Source organism: Nannospalax galili, unplaced genomic scaffold, assembly GCF_000622305.1.
Source record: "Nannospalax galili isolate Female #2095 unplaced genomic scaffold, S.galili_v1.0 scaffold371, whole genome shotgun sequence".
NCBI classification, from domain to species: domain Eukaryota; kingdom Metazoa; phylum Chordata; class Mammalia; order Rodentia; family Spalacidae; genus Nannospalax; species Nannospalax galili.
In genome coordinates this window covers 593,407-610,103 of record NW_008331606.1, presented here as the reverse complement: position 1 = coordinate 610,103, position 16,697 = coordinate 593,407, and the positions used below count along the sequence as shown (strand labels likewise).

The 16,697-nt window shown below is 35.6% G+C and overlaps 1 protein-coding gene across 12 annotated transcripts in view; it reads left to right on the top strand.

The window, feature by feature from the left end:
* Positions 1-16,697, top strand: part of Smarca1 (SWI/SNF related, matrix associated, actin dependent regulator of chromatin, subfamily a, member 1) — a 90,927-nt gene that overhangs the window by 30,077 nt on the left and 44,153 nt on the right. For 7 of the 12 annotated variants that reach the window (XM_008826700.2, XM_017796518.2, XM_008826699.3 and 4 more), the window contains exons 13-19: positions 453-488; positions 1,367-1,519; positions 4,006-4,138; positions 5,047-5,195; positions 7,040-7,159; positions 14,987-15,097; positions 15,358-15,471. In XM_008826700.2, coding sequence (XP_008824922.1) covers positions 453-488; positions 1,367-1,519; positions 4,006-4,138; positions 5,047-5,195; positions 7,040-7,159; positions 14,987-15,097; positions 15,358-15,471 — 816 coding nt within the window. The remainder of the gene's footprint in view (positions 1-452; positions 489-1,366; positions 1,520-4,005; positions 4,139-5,046; positions 5,196-7,039; positions 7,160-14,986; positions 15,098-15,357; positions 15,472-16,697) is intronic. The other 5 variants (XM_008826703.2, XM_008826701.2, XM_008826704.2 and 2 more) reach the window with 1 other exon arrangement.

Genomic DNA, 16,697 nt, shown 5'->3' with positions numbered 1-16,697 from the left:
TTGTACTGACTGTGGTAGTGGGAGTCACCTTATCTGCCTGAAACTTTGACTTTGCCTGTCTATTACTTACAAAATTAACTCCTTGCATTTTGTGGTTATATAAGTAATACATGAGTGCTGAAGGAATTTTGGGAAATCAAGCATTTCCGTCCGGTGTTAATCCAGTGTATAATATATAAGTAATTGATATATATATATACACATACATACATTATATATAAAGTTCAGTATCCTGATACTTTTTACTCAGCTTTGTATGGTACTTTGTCAGTAAAAATAATCAATGTAAAAGTAGTTTTAGAGAAATATTTAATCTTAAGGATGTTCTCAAAACAATGTATCCCCTTACTGTTGATCATTTAGGTTACTGCCAGTTTTTCACTGTTATAAATAACGCTACAGTGAAAGTTCTTATACATAAATCTTGTGCACATTTCTGATTATTTCCTTAGGATAAATTCCTGGAAGTGGAATTACTGGGTCAAAGGGTATGAACATTATTAAGGCTCTTGATGCATATTGCCAAATTGCTTTCCAGAAAGGTTGTTCCAATTTACACTCCCAGCAGCAATGTATGAGAGTGTTCGTCCTACTGCTCCCTCATCAACATTGAGTATTACCATTTTTTTAATCCTCAAAATGTCATTACATTGTTTTAATTTGCATCTATTTGATTGCTAGTGAGATTGAATGTCATTCTTCTATTTTTACACATCTGTGTTTGTTCTGTGAGTTTGAGTTGTTTGTTCACTTTGGGGGCTCATTTTTCTATGGGAGTCTTAGTGGTTTCCTAATTCATACAGCGGATAGTAACATCACGTTACTTTTAAAGATTCTTTACTAAACATCCCTGGATTTGTGTTTCTGATTTTCTTTATATCTACCCATTTTCTCTTGTCATTATATTCCTAGAAGTCATCTTACTCTCATTTACATTTCTCAGCTTTTCTCTCTCTTGATTAATCTTAGCCTTACCTTGTTTATCAGTCATTAGAGAATGAAATTGAGACTTCTGCCATTTCACCTCCAGATGTTTCAGTTAAGACAGTTTTACTATTATTGTTTAAAAAGAATACCAATTAATTATCATCTGCTTAGTTGAATTTGTCTATATGATTATTGTACATTTGTCTACAAGGTTTTAAAGATTGCAAACTTCATTTCTAGAAGCATGTTTTCTACAGCTATTTACACAGTACAGTATATAGAAAAATAGTTTTTAGTATGGAAGAATATTTCAAAGTATGTTTATGAGGAATATTATGTAATGTATAAAATATTTTCTGTATGCATGCTAACTTTATTTCTTAAGATTCGATAATATAATACAGTTTTTCTCTTTATATTTCTTTGCTAATTAAAAAAGGAAGCAATAGAGGCCTTTAATGCTCCTAATAGTAGCAAATTCATCTTTATGCTGAGTACCAGGGCTGGAGGTCTCGGAATTAACTTGGCAAGTGCTGACGTGGTTATCCTATATGATTCAGACTGGAATCCACAGGTTGATCTACAAGCTATGGTAAGTAATGCTTAATGATATCAGTAAATTATCACAGCTCAAAATACCATTGTTATTTACAAAGCACAAAGGTACTAATAATTAAAGGGTAACAATTTTGGGGTGATTTTGTAGAAGTTGAAGTAGACTATCCTGAGTTAAAAGCTTCTGACTTAATTACAAAAACAAATCAAAGAAATGAAAACTAACAGACATACTACAGATCTATGTGTAACATTCATATATAATTTTTGGCTTTTATCATGAAATAGAAATGCCAGGTGTTTCCTATTCTTGAGGATTGAAGAGAAGCCCTGAATTTTTTTTAATATTTTATTTATTATTTTTATTTTATGTGTATGCATATATTGCCTGCATGTAGGTAAGTGCACCAGTGTAGTGCAATTCCTACAGAGGACAGAAGAGGCTGTCGGATCACCTGGGACTGAAGTTACAGACAGTTGTTAGCTTCCATGTGGGTGCTGGGATTCAAACCCAGGTCTTCTGCAAGAACAACCAATGTTCTTAACTACCGAGCCATCTCTCCAGCCCCCTGAATTTGTTTTTATGAGGATTAAAAATCAGTCCCATTATTTTGTTTACCAAGTACACATATTAAAATCTTTAGTACTGAAATTGGAAAAGGTCAGATTTTAACTTTTGTAATGAAATAATTGGGAACAGAAGGTATAAATGGATTTTAGGAAGACATGTTACTTAAAGAAGCCATTTGAAAACAGTGTGTGTATTTCTCACTTTCACTCCATTTCTGTGTGTGCGTGTGTGTGTGTGTGTGTGTGTGTGTGTGTGTGTGTATGTGTGTATGTGTGTGCTCTTGCTCTCTGTGTATGGTGTATGCCTGTGTGTTTGGTGGGGGAGTGCACACATTTGTGCATGCTTTCCTGAGTGGGTACATTGGGAGCCAGAGATTGGCATGGGGATGTGTTCCTCAATTGCTTTACCATCTAACTTTTTTTGGTATTTTTGAGACAGGGTCTCCCTGAAGCCCCTTCTGGCCTGAAACTTGCTATGTAGAGCAGACTGGTTGGTCTCCGTGAGTGCTGGGTACTAAAGGCGTCCGCCATCACCTCCATCTATCTCACTATGGAGACAGGATCTCTCAATGAGCTGGCCATTTTGGCTAGACTGCCTGGCCAGTGAGCCTCAAGAATCCACTTGTCTCTATCGTCCAGTGTTGGGGTTACAGGTGTGCACCACCATGCAGGCTTTTGGGGATCCAAACTCAGGTCCTCATGCATGTGTAGTAAGCACTTTACCCACTGAGGTGTCTTCCCAGCCCTGAAAACAAATTTGTAATTTTTTCTTTTGAGAGAAGCCATTTCTCTTACTTTTTTTGAGCTACTGCTACAGCTTCTTTCAATGTGATTCTCATTCCAGATAAATATGTCATAAATGAAAGAAATGTGCTAATATTCAAAATTATCAAGTAGTAATGGGATACATTCTTACTTCTGAGATTGTCTTTGGGGAAGTAAAGGAAAGACATATGCTAATAATTTACAAGTCAGTCTTTTTATAATAGACAACTAAAGGATACTGACCACCATGACATTTTAGCATCAATATGCTTTGGTATAATTATTACTACTTTATTGTGGTATTGTGTGACCTGGTTGATAGAGCTCAGTAGGTGGAAGCCCCAGTAAGTTAAAGGGTTACTCAACTGAAAAACCAAATGGGGATAATACTTCATTTCCTTAAAGTTGTTAAGAGTACACATTTGGTCATTCAGGACTTATTGGTTGAAGTTTAAATTTTTTAATAATCATAGGATATTGAATTCTCTTTGAATGCGCTTTATTGAAAACTTGGTTGCTGGCCTACAGTGTCTTTATATTTAGTACAAGGACTGTTTTAACCTTGCTTCTTTGATTCTCCTCACCTCCTTTCTGTTCCTATTTGCTCTGTTAGTTTCTACATTTAAAAAAAACACTCTCCCTACATGTTTAGATGTTGCCCGAAGCTACCACCTGCCACCTTTGCCAACTCTAAACCATTGGAGCAATTCTACTATAATAAAGTTATTAAAAATCTCATTAATATTTACAAACCTTTATGTATCCCAGAATTGCCTTGGTAAGCAGGAAAACACAGTTTGATGAGGAGATAAAGCAAACTTTATCACCATAGCAGCCCTTGCTAACTAATTTGTTACTTATAAAACTCCCTGCTAGTCTTGGAGATGTTTGTGTTTAGTGGCTTAAAGTTACTTAATAACTCACTCCAGAAGCTTTAGTGTCCTCTTGTCTTCATCTTAAAGGGACTTTGCCTTATGACCTTCTGGAAGTTTCCCACTAGTGGCACAGTATGCTTTTAGACTTCTTTGTTCCCAGAAGTTTTTGGATATTCTTAACCATCACCCCCCTTTCAGAACTGGCAAGTTTAGCAAGATTGAAGACATAATTTTATTTTCTGATATTTATAGTATATGCTTCCATGTCTTGTCCAGAATGTCCAAAGTCTTACAGTTGGACTCTTTCTGTTAGGATCGAGCACATCGCATTGGTCAGAAGAAGCCAGTACGGGTATTCCGTCTTATTACTGACAACACTGTTGAAGAGAGGATTGTAGAGAGAGCTGAGATAAAACTGAGACTTGATTCAATTGTTATACAGCAAGGTATTTATATGTATAAACTTCATTAGATATTTTAAAAATTTATTTATTTTAAATTTATGTATGAGTGGTTTTGGGCCAAAAGAGGGCATCAGATCCCCTCTGGAGTCAGAGACTGTTAGTCACTATGTGGGTACTGGGAACTGAACCCTGGTCCTCTGCAAGAGCAGCCAGTGCTTTTAACCACTAAGTCATATCTCCAGAGTCTTTTTTTTTTCAAAAACACATTTAGTTTTCTTCAAAGATTAGTTTGAATAAAGGTTGACGAAAATTTGACAACTTAGAATAATCTTTTAAAAAATATTTGAAATCCTAATTAATTGCTTGGTTTTTTTGTTGTTCTACTCTTTTTCCTTGTAGCCCCAGCTGGTCTGGAACTCACTATGTACTCCAGGCTGGCCTCACTCTCACAGAGATCTTCCTCTGCCTCCTGAGTGCTGGGATTAAAGGAGCGCTACACCAGTGCCTGGCCAGAAGTCTTCCTAATTAAAACCTGTGCCTTCAGTATGTGAAGTAAACCTCACTAGTTTATAGTTGAATGGCAATGACATGACTTTTGGAGTACCTGATATTATTTACCAGATACAGATCTGGTTTTATAATTTTTAAACATGTACCAGAGCATCCTATCCATATAGAGAATTTTTATCTGAAAATTAAAATTGGAGCATGGAATAAAACTCTCTCAGTTTGACTAAAGTTTTCAGGAGGAAATTCATAGTAAAATAGAAAAATTGATAGAAGAAAAGCTTGCAGGGTGGCTCATTAAACAAATAGCATTAAAGTTCAATGATGTTTCTGATAAAACTGCTTTACATATGGTTTTATGCCAAAGTGTCTGATTAGAACCATTATACTGTGCTTTCTTTGAAGTATAATTGAATATATACAATTTTAATTGTTATTATTAGGAAGACTCATTGATCAACAATCTAATAAACTGGCTAAAGAGGAAATGTTACAAATGATACGCCATGGAGCCACCCATGTTTTTGCTTGTAAAGAAAGTGAACTGACAGATGAAGACATTACAACTATTCTGGAAAGAGGGGAAAAGAAGGTTAGTTCAAAATGGCATTTTGTTAATCAAGATGGACTGTTTAAAATCCATACATCTCAGCATACTTGTATTTGCATTGTATTAAACTACATATTTCAAATATCTTACATTCTCTCTAAGAACTTGCAAACTCTTTGCAGGTAGAGGTTAGGATTTTTAATTTTTTTGTCAGAACTACCAAGCACCAGCATTTAATATTAAATGAGCATATAACTTCTTGAAAGCACTTTAGTTGAAAACCCAGTTCTTCTTGCTTTAATCACATATATAAGGACTACATTTTGAGATTCTTTGCCGCTGGATTAGGGTTACTGGTACGGTGTATTAATTGAAAACGTTTTGTAAACATTGCAAGAAATGATGAGTTGTAAGTGGTTTCACAATATTGTAGTTTTGTACTTAATGTTTGTTTTACTCAAATATGGTTCATCTCAACATAAGCAAAGGTAGAGAGAGAATGGTACAATGAGTTTCCATTGTGCTTATCACCCATCACATCCCTAATGAATTTCTCCCTTGATTACTTTGAAATAAATCTTGGATATATAATTTCACCTGCAAATATTTCATTATGTACTTATAGGATATAAGACCTCTTTCAAAAACATGATTATTATAACGTTCTCACTTGGCTCCACCTCGAAATTTTTAATACATCGAATATCTAGTAACTACTCAAGTTTCCAAGTGTTTCATAACTACTTATACTTAAACATTTTTCTTTAAAAAATAAGTGCATATAAGGTCTGCACATTGCCCCTGTTTGATACGTTGTTTATATATTTCCCATCCATTTATATAGTTCCCCTTAATTTATTTTGTGAAGAAGGTGGGTTGTTTGCTTTTTAACTTACTCATGGTATGGATTTTGCTGATACTATGCCCATGGTGCTTTTTAAGACGTTTGGAGTTGTCTTGGTTCATTTTATCTTATCATAACAAAATACTCAGAGCTAACTACTTTAGAGGGAAAAGAGATTCATTTGGCTCAAACTTTTGGAAGTCCAAGAGCATGGTGCTGAGATTGGCTTCTGGTGAGGGCATCATATGGTGGAAGCATGTTTGTATGAGAGAGAGGAAGCAAGAGAGCAAGCAGAGAAAGTCAGCCAACCTGGATTTATAAAACAACCCACAGTCATGGTAATTAATCCAGTCCCACAAGAGCTAGAGTACACTCCTATGAGACCTAACTTTCTCTGGAGAGAAAATCCTTAATCTCTTTTAAAGACATAATCACCATCTCTTTAAGCCCCATGATTTTAGCATCATTACATTGGGGACCAAACTTGCAGTACATGAGACTTTGATAAAAACTATCCAAATCCTAGCAAATATGTATCTTGCCAATTAGTTCAGTCTCATTGTCAAAATATTTTTGGGTTAGCCATCATATATGCATTTTGAACAGCCTTGTGTTACTATGTTTTATATTAATATGCAAAATATGTTTTAAATCTCTCATTAAACTTGTAGAGTGGAAATTATGATGTGGCTACATCTTTGGTGATAAATGTCTTTTTAAGAGGCACAAGTGAAAATACATGGGAATGAACCATTTAATTTTCTTAAATTAAAATTGGATGAATTAATATTTGAGTTTTTTGGTAGTGTTGGAGATAGAATGTAGGGCCTTGCATATTTTAAGTGTTCTATCACTGAGTCATAAGCAACCCAGGAGAAGTTTCATTTATTTTCAAGTTTGATGATAGCACTGCTTTCTTACCTTGTATTGTAGCAGAACAGATATTTCATGCCAAACCTGGCTTCTAGAAAAGCAGAAAGTTCACATTTTTGCAAGTAATGCAGCAACAATTTTCTCATGTCAATATATTATTCAACTTTAGACGGCGGAGATGAATGAACGCATGCAGAAAATGGGAGAGTCTTCTCTAAGAAATTTTAGAATGGATCTTGAGCAGAGTTTGTACAAGTTTGAAGGAGAAGATTATAGAGAAAAACAGAAGGTAATTTTATACTTGCAGCCATTAGACTGTCAAATTTTCATTTGTCCCTGTAACAAGTATAAAATGACACTGCTTCTTATTTGATATACCACTCTGCTATAGGCTGAAATTAGATGAAGGTCAAAAGATTTCATGTAACAACTCTCTTTGGGGACTGGAGAAATAGTTCAGTGGTTAAGAACACTGGCTGCTCTTACAGAGGACCCAAGTTCAATTCATAGTACCCACATGGCAGCAAACTACCATCTGTAACTCCAAGTACAGGGGAATCCAGTGCCCTCTTCTGAGCTTCAAGGGCATTGCATGACATAGGTGCACTTACATACATGCAGGCAAAACACTCATACACACAAATAAAAATAAGACAGGAGAGACTCTAGGATCTCCTGGAACTGGAATTTTGGACAGTTGTTAGCTGCCATGTGGGTGCTGGGATTTAAACCCAGGTCTTCTGCAAGAACAGTCAGTGTTCTTAACCACTGAGCCATCTCTCCAGCCCCTAAACAAAAATTTTAAATTCTCTCTGTCTCTGTCTCTTTGTCTCTCTCTCTTCTTTCTGTATAAGTCATAGAATAATTTGCAGGAGTCAGTTCTTTCCTCCCATCGTGTGGGAGTCCCTGGGATTTGTTTCAGATTCTCAAGCTTGGAGGCATGCACTTTTACCCACTGAACCATCTTGCCACCCTCTTTCTCCATTTTCATCCACCCCTTTTTCTATACAGTCCAGGATCTTAGCCCAGGGAATGGTGCCATCCACAGTGGTCACTGTAGATGGGTCTTCCCACCTCAGTTATTGTGATCAAGCTAGAGGCCTGTCTCCCAGGTGATTCTAAATCACATCAAGCTGAAAATTGAGATTAACCATCACAGCATTTACTAAATATGAGGAATAATGTCATTATTAGCATTTAGTTGTCACAAGGGCTTTGTTATATGTGAAAAAGAATGTCATGTGACATACTACATAGACATTATTGTTGAAGAAGTGAAAGTTTTGTGTGCTTAAATTGAAATTAAGGCTGTAATTTTGAAAGCCTTTTATTTTGAAACGACTTTAGTTTTATAGAACAGTTGCAAAAATACTGCAGAGTTTATGTATCTCCTCTAATCTTCTACTGATGTTAACCATGTATGTGTTAATTGTTGAATTTAAGACATTACTGTCAGTTTTTCCCCTTAATGTTCTTTTCCTCTTCTAGGGGACTCAGTCTAGGATTCTACATTACTTTTTAAGAGAAATTTTGCATTTCCAGCAAAATTGAGTGGAAAAAAACAGAGACCTTGTCTCTAACACATATGCTTTTTTTGTACTATTAGCATCTTACACTAAAGTGGTACATGTGTTCCAATCACGAACCCACATTAACACGTCCTTGTTATCCAAAGCCCATCATTTGTAACAGGGTTCTCTCTTAGTGTGGCGTATTCTATGGGTTTTAACAAATGCATAGACATCTGCCATTAGTTTCACTGCACCAAGACTCTTTTGTGTGCTACTCATCCCTCCCTCTTTGTCTCTTGGCTCCCTGCAATAATTACTCTTTTTTACTGATTCCACAGTTTCACATTTTTGAGAATGTCATATAGTTGTATTAATTCTTTTCAGGTTGACTTCCTTCATGTAGTGATGTGCATTTAGGCTTTCTATATCTTTTTTCATGGGTAAATAGATCATTTCTCAGCACTGAGAGAAATTCCTTTTTCTGATTACACTATTTATTTTATTATTATTTTTAAATATTTTGTTTGAGAATTTCATACAATGTATTTTGAAAATATTCAGGCACCCCCATCTCCACTTCATCCTCCTACCTCCTGCCCTACTTCATGTCCTTTATTATTATTTATTGATTTAAAGGCCTATTGAGGCTAATTTGTGTTCTCCAAACGCTCTTGGGTGTGGATCCATCCCTTGGAGTCTGATCAACCTACCAGCCATCATACCTACAAGAAAGAAGTGTTGTCTGGACAGCACAGTGTAGTTGCGCATATGAACCCACAGTGCTTGTGACAGCATGTTCAAGGTCTGTGCAAGTCCAAGCCAGCGAAAAACCCAGTATGGATGAGGGAGATAGGCAAGAAACCCCACTGAGGATCTGTTGGTACTGCTGTTTGTTTATCTGTTCACCTGCTGAAAGATAATTTGGTTATTTCCAGATTTTAGTAGTTATGAATAAAGTTGCTCTACAAATGCTTAAGTGGGTTGTTTTAAGAGCATTAGTTTTCAGGTCCTTTGGGAATACCAAGGCTTGCTTGTTGAGTCTGATGATAACAGCATATTTAGATACATAAGAAACTATCAAAGCTTCTTCCAAAAAGGCTGTGCCATTTTATATTCCCACAGCACTGAATGAAAGCTCATGCTAGTCAACATCTTTGCTAGCATTTGATACTGTTAGTACTTTGGATGTTTACATTTCTAATAGGTGTGTAGTGATTTCTCATTATGTTGCTTTGCAATTTCTTTTAAAAACATTTTATTTATTTTATGTGTACGAGTGTATTGTCTCAATGTATGCAATGCATGTGGAGGTCAGAAAAGGGCATTGGATCCCTTGGAACTGGAGTTACAGGCATTTGTTAGCCACCATGAGGGTGCTGAAAATTGAACTCGAGTATTCTGCAAGAGCAGTGAGTGCTCTTAATTCCTGAGCATCTCTCCAGCCCCTTAATTTGCAATTTCTTGATGACATGTTGAATGTATCTTTTTTGATTTTTTTAGGTCTTTTGCCCATTTTTCATTTGAGTTATTTTCTTATTATTGATATTTGAATACTTGTTGCATTTTAGATAATGGTCCTTTAAGCAGATGTCTTTCTCAAATATTTTTTCCTTACTCTGTAACTTGATTCTCATTCTCTAAGCCCGTGTTTTATTTTTGTTGCTGTGTAAATCTTTTGTCTCTTTTTGTCTGTGACAGTTCCCCCATTTCTGCTTGACTTTTATGACCTTGCCATGTTTGAAAAGTATTCAAAATATTCATCAGCTATTTGTAATTTATCTCTTGTGGCATTGCTGTGTCAGCATTGTAATTACCCAGACAAATAGCTTAACTTCTAAATTTAGTTTTCAAGAGTGGGCCCGAACTCAGAGGACACTTGTTACTCTAGATATGTCTTTAAACCATCTGTCTCCTGGAAGTGTGCTGGTGGAACTCTTTTGCTGGAACTCTGTCCCTGGACCTGTGTCTTTGAGCCTGGTCCCACCCATGATTTTATTCAAATGTTTTCTCCAGCTTCAGTTGGAGAAGTACAAGCTTGGCTTCACCATAATCGTAACGAACCATCCAGATGGCCTTTACATCCCTAGTTGTAGAATATCTTACTTACCCAAGGTCACATGTCCTTCCCAATCTCCACGGTGTGCTATGGAAATGGGTGCGCTTGATTTTAGCACTCTGATATGTTAATTCTCAAGCATACCCACATTCATTCATTATCTTTCTGGGTGGAATACCAAATTGAAGTTCCTAAGAAACAGGATCAGGTGGCCAAGTCACAAGAGCACATGGTTTTGCTGGCATTAATTAAAAGTCATTAGTCCACATTATGCCCATTTTATGAACACTCCCACAGTCTCTCACTTTGTGTTTGTCAGACAGGTTTTCATGATTTAACTGAGATTATGTATTTTTGGCAAGAATACCACAGAAGGGATGTTGTGTCCTGGGCATATGTGATGTCATTGTATCTTTTTATGGGCGATGTTAACTTTGTTTACTTGCTAGATGGGGATGGTATCTGCTGAGTTTCTCCTCAGTGAATTTAGCAGTTTCCTTTTGTAATTGATAAATATCTTGGGAGGGATGCTTTAAAATTTTTACTCACTGATCTTAGTTTCTTCTGGTGGACTTAACGATAGTGTGTGCCTGAGGGCAATTTTGTATTTTACTCATTCCATCTATCTTTGTTACTTGGGATTTTTCTGTAAGAAAGAGCTGCCCTCTTTCATTATTTATGTACTCATATATTTATATCTTTATAGACTCATGTTATTTTTGAGTTATAATGCAATTCTATTATTATTTTATTGCTCAACTGGTTCCAGAAAACCTGTATATTTAACTGATAGAAATTATGTTTTATTAGAATAAAACTCATTTTTACATCTTGATTTTACATCTCTGAAAAAAGAGCTGAACTACTTTAGGTCACATCAAAGCTACTGTGCTGGTAATGCTTTCTTGATGTCATTTGCCTTTGATAGGTTTTGTTTCTTGACTTGTATTTTGTCTGTTTTTTTATTGGTAATCTTAACAGAAACTGCATTATGCTTTATCTTGCTTAGATGGGGGTGATGGCCTTTTTGCACAGGGTGGAAATTGCCTTCCTAATATGTTTTTAGATCTAATTATATGATATGAATTTTATTTATTTTGCAATTATTCCTATGGGATTATTGGTACTAGGAGAGTTTTATAAAGTGAAAAAATATTAATAGAATCTAAATATCATTGGAACTTCTTTTGTTTGCAGTACTGGGGTTATAACCCTGGAGTCTCTCATGCAAAGCACATACTGAACTACTGAACTACCTTGCTTGCCCCATTTATATTTTTAGAGTAAGATTAGTCTTACTACCGTACTTGTGTATGTGTGATATATTAAGTTTCCCTGTGCCTCTTATTTCTAGCAAACCTAATAATTTACAGATATAGAAATATGGCTGGGCGGGGTGGCACAAGCCTTTAGTCCCAGCACTCGGGAGGCAGAGGCAGGCGGATTGCTGTGAGCTCAAGGCCAGCCTGGTCTACATAGTAAGTTCAGGTCAGCTGGGACTACAGGGAGACCCTGTCTCAAAAAGATAAAAAAAGATAAATATTTTAATGATTATGATGATTTTTATAATTGAATGACTAACATTAACAATAATGTATAAAAATCACATTTTTGAGATTATATTTTATTTTGGTACATTTATATTTTCTAGGTAGACTCAAATAAGTTTCATATTATTTATAAAGAGAATAATCTGGAAGCATATTGTTCTTAAATCATAGGAATTATGTGTTGGGGTAGTTTTTCACATATGATTTGTTGAATCTGTTATTGTTTTACTACTGTGCCTGGTATATTAAATCATGGTCACTGACATTAATCCTCAATAAATTAACTTGGATAAGTTAGTATTAATACACTCTTGTCTAAAACAAGCCAATTCAGCATGGCTTACTCTGTTTCTGAAAGCTCAGGAATTGGCCTTTAACACTCATTTCAAATTTGAATATCTATACTTTCAAACAAGTATAAATTAAGTGGCGAAACACATTAATTTTAGAAAGTTACTTTCAAGTATAAATTTTTACTCCCATTGAGAAAGATCAAATACACATTATTTATAAAATCTCTTTTTGCGTGTCTGTGGTGTGTGTGTGTGTGTGTGCGTGTGTGTGTGTGTGTGTGTATGCATGTTTGCGTGCACATGTGTGCCCGTCCATATGTTGGCCAGAGGTTGGTAGCAATTGTCTTTCTTTATTGTTCTCTGTCTTACATGTTGAATCCACTGTTCACGGATTCAGGTAGTCTGCTTCCTCTTGGGAATCCTCTGTCACTGCCTTCTGAGCTATTTATAAAATCCTTGTTGCTTCATGCTAATTCCTTTGGGATAAAAAGCAAATTTGTGTCTCTCTGTCCTTATTCTTTCCCTCCCTCCATCCCTCCCTCCTTTCTTTTACTTGGGATTGAACCCAGATCCTTAGAATTAGAAGACCTTGAAGATCATTTACTCTAACCTTTCTTATAATTAAGAAATCTCACTTAATAGGGTAGGAAAGATGGCTTAGTTGGTACAAGTGCTTGCCAACAAGTCTCATGACTTGACTTTGATCCCTGGAACCCACATGGTGGAAGGGGAGAATTGACTCCTAAAAGTTGTCCTCTAACCTGCACATATACTTAGTGGTATGCACATGCAAACACACACACACACACACACACACACACACACAAATAAATACAATAAAAATAACACTTATAGCATCTATAACAGCTATCCACCCTGTATTTGAATTCTTTAGTGTTGGGAATCCTCTATTTATCAGGATAGTACCTGTCAATGTTTTATAGTCTATTTCTCAGAAAAGTTTTAATTTAATTTATGGACACTTTGAATAAAGAAGCTATTTTATTCATCTTCATGTTCCTGATCCTAACTTGCAAATCAAAGAGTGGGAACGTTAATGGTAGAGTAATTACTTTCACGTAATACAGAGCTATTTAGTACGTAGTTGTTAATATGATCTCTTTTGTGGTGCTGGATATTGAACCCAGGTCTTTGTGTATATTAGGAAATAATCTACCAGTGAGCTAACCCCCCCAGCACTTTTCAATTATTTGTAATAATGATGCTGTTCCTTGTAACTTTATTCATTGGTTTTGAAATCTTAGGAATCAACAAACATCTGTTCTTTTCTATTAGATAAACTTGCAGTTATGTGAGCGCCATCCTTATGCCTTGACTTTTTTTTGTTTCTCTAGATGTAAGAACTTTTAGATCTCTTTGCTCTTTCAGTTTATTATCTTTTTTCCTTATGTGGTACTGGTGATTGACCTGAGGGCCTTGCACATACTAAGCAGTGTTCTACCACTGAGCTCTATTTACAGCTTTGTCATCAGTCTCTACCTGTGATGTAAGGTTGAAATCCGCCCTAAGATAAAATCAAAGAGTGGGAACATTAATGGTAGAGTGATGTTTTCTTAAAGCCACTAATGACCTATTTTGTGCAGTCACTGGCCTAAACACGAGGAAATAAGAAAAATGGAAAAACAAAAAAAAAAACTAGTCTTCAAGTTGGGTGTGGTATTACATGCCTTTAATTCTAGTACTCAGGAGGCAGAATAAGATGGATCTCTGTGAGTTGGAAGCCAGCCTGTGGTCTACATAAGGAGTTCCAGGCCAGCAAGGGCCAGTTAGTGAGACTCTGTTTCAAAAATACGAGAGAGAGAGAGAGAGAGAGAGAGAGAGAGAGAGAGAGAGAGAGAAACTGGTCCTCAGACTCTACAATTTTGTTTTGTCAGTTTTGTTTGTTGAGTATTAAAATGTATTTTCTAGCTGATAGTGGCATAACTTGTGTAAAGCTGCAAAATATTTACTCACTACTTTTCATGTTTAATAATACTTTACATTTAACTTTTGGCTGTTTAGCTAATGAGTTCCGATATTCAGTTACTCTTTTTGGTGTTGCGGCTCCAACCCAGGGCCTTGCACATGCTAATCATGCACTGTACCACTGAGCTAGACCCCAAGCTCTCTTGTGGTCACATTTAATTCTCAAGGTAGGTATTATTATTCTTACAGAAATGATCTCCTCAAAGTTGTACAATCAGTGAAATGGCGGATTTCAGATTCTAAACAAAATCTTTCTGATTCCAGTGCCTTTTCCCCAGTACACCACAGCTTCCTTTCCAGAAAGTTTTGTTTGAACATTTCTCTTGATCTGAGGGAGGATATATGCCTGTCATGTTGATACTTTTTTTTTTTTTACCCTCTGATCTATTCTGTAGTTTGTATTGTAAAGTTACCAGAATCAATATTTCTCTTCCTTTTATGATAGGTACTATTTATTTATTCAGAATGGCATAAAATGCTGAATAGATTGTGCATATTTTTCTTAATTACTAAGGAGGAATTATCTTTAAAATTATTTTCAAAAATAAACTTTGCACGTGGACTTGGTGTACAAGCCAGTGCTATAGAACTTTGGAGGTGGAAGCAGGTTTTAATCCTTTCTAATAACTAGTTTTGTCACGCTTCCACAGCCTACTGCACTTGATGTTGATAAAACAGTTTGGAGTAATGAAACCCCTTGTTCTTGCTTGTCGTGTGTAGCTTGGTATGGTGGAATGGATTGAACCTCCTAAACGAGAACGCAAAGCCAACTACGCGGTGGATGCCTACTTTAGAGAGGCCTTGCGTGTCAGCGAGCCAAAGATTCCAAAGGTAAAATAGTACAAGGCCAGTTCTTATATGGCATAAAGGAATTCTCTTGTAACATGGTTTGTGATGCAGATTTTCTTACATTACTGCCAAATCATAATTTTTAAAATAACCCTAAGTACTTGCTGCGGTCATTCAGACATATGAATGAGTTCTGTTGTACTTATTTTCCCATATATAAAACCAGTAGAAGTTATTTAAGTTTGCTTTATGCACTTCATGAAAACATTTATGTATTTGTGTAACACATTTTTTCCCCACAGGCTCCACGGCCTCCAAAACAGCCTAATGTTCAGGATTTTCAATTTTTCCCACCACGCTTATTTGAGCTCCTGGAAAAGGAAATTCTTTATTATCGGAAGACTATAGGTTATAAGGTAATTTTACAATTTTTTAGATTATTTAAAAAATTTTAATTATCATCAGTTGAAAAAGTAACGTAATTACATTGAAAGACTTTGTATATGTTGGGGACTTTGGAAAGGAAGTGAATGTCAAACTCACATTATAGCAACAGTGATGTTTCACAACATTGTTGAAGCTTAGTAGTACAATTTTGTCAGTAAAAACAACTAAATTATAGTAGGTATATATATTAGTGTATTATACTATTTTAAGATAATGTGTTAAAATAGACTATGTGTTCTACTTAATGCTAAAGAAGGTAAGAATATATACCATTTTATACCGCTTTTTAGTTTGCTCATTATTTTTTCATATTGCATTTGTTATTGAATCATACAGCTACCATGCTGAATATCTAGTCTGACTACATTGATGCTCACATAAGTAATCAAGCAAAGTCCATTGATAATATTTAACAGCTCGTTACTCACACTAAAGTTAAATTACCTTTTGTCTCTCCTGGTAAATGCACAACATCGACATTGTTTTTAATAATGTAAATTATTGAATCACTCAAAAGAGTCATGACTGAAAGGAATTAGTCTCCAATATTTCAAAAACAGTAATACCAGTAATAATATTATTCCAATAAATGTAATATTTCACTGATCAAAGACTACGTACTGCTGGGCATGGTAGCACATGCCTTTAAACCAGCACTTGAGAGGCAGAGGCAGCAGGATCTCTGTTGAATTCCAGTTCAGCTGGGGCTACAGGGAGACCCTGTCTCTAAAAGACCAAAAAAGAAAAAAAAAATGAAGAAGAAGAGGAGGTGGCGGGGGAGGAGGAGGAGGAGGAGGAGGAGGAGGAGGAGGAAGGAACAACAGGTAAGCATTCAATTGGAATTGAATATTGATATATGATAAGATTTCAAAAATAATTTTCCTTAGTAGGACCAATAAATAGTATTTTTGTGTTTATTGTTCGTAGGTTGAAGAAAGCCCTGAAAGTCCTGTTGTTAGTTCGTAGATAATGGTGACTTTGGTGTTAAAAATAGTGAAATACACGATAAACTATTGTATAATGTTAAAATAATCTTGGAATTTAAAATTTTTGTATCTGTAGATGCAAATTTTAGTAAGTAAAATTTAATGACTGTCATACTACATCTATCTTACTGAGAGATTAAACATATGAGATTATTTCTGTGTGTAGAAATTGACTTCAGTGAAAGGAGAGGGATGACCCAAGATATAAG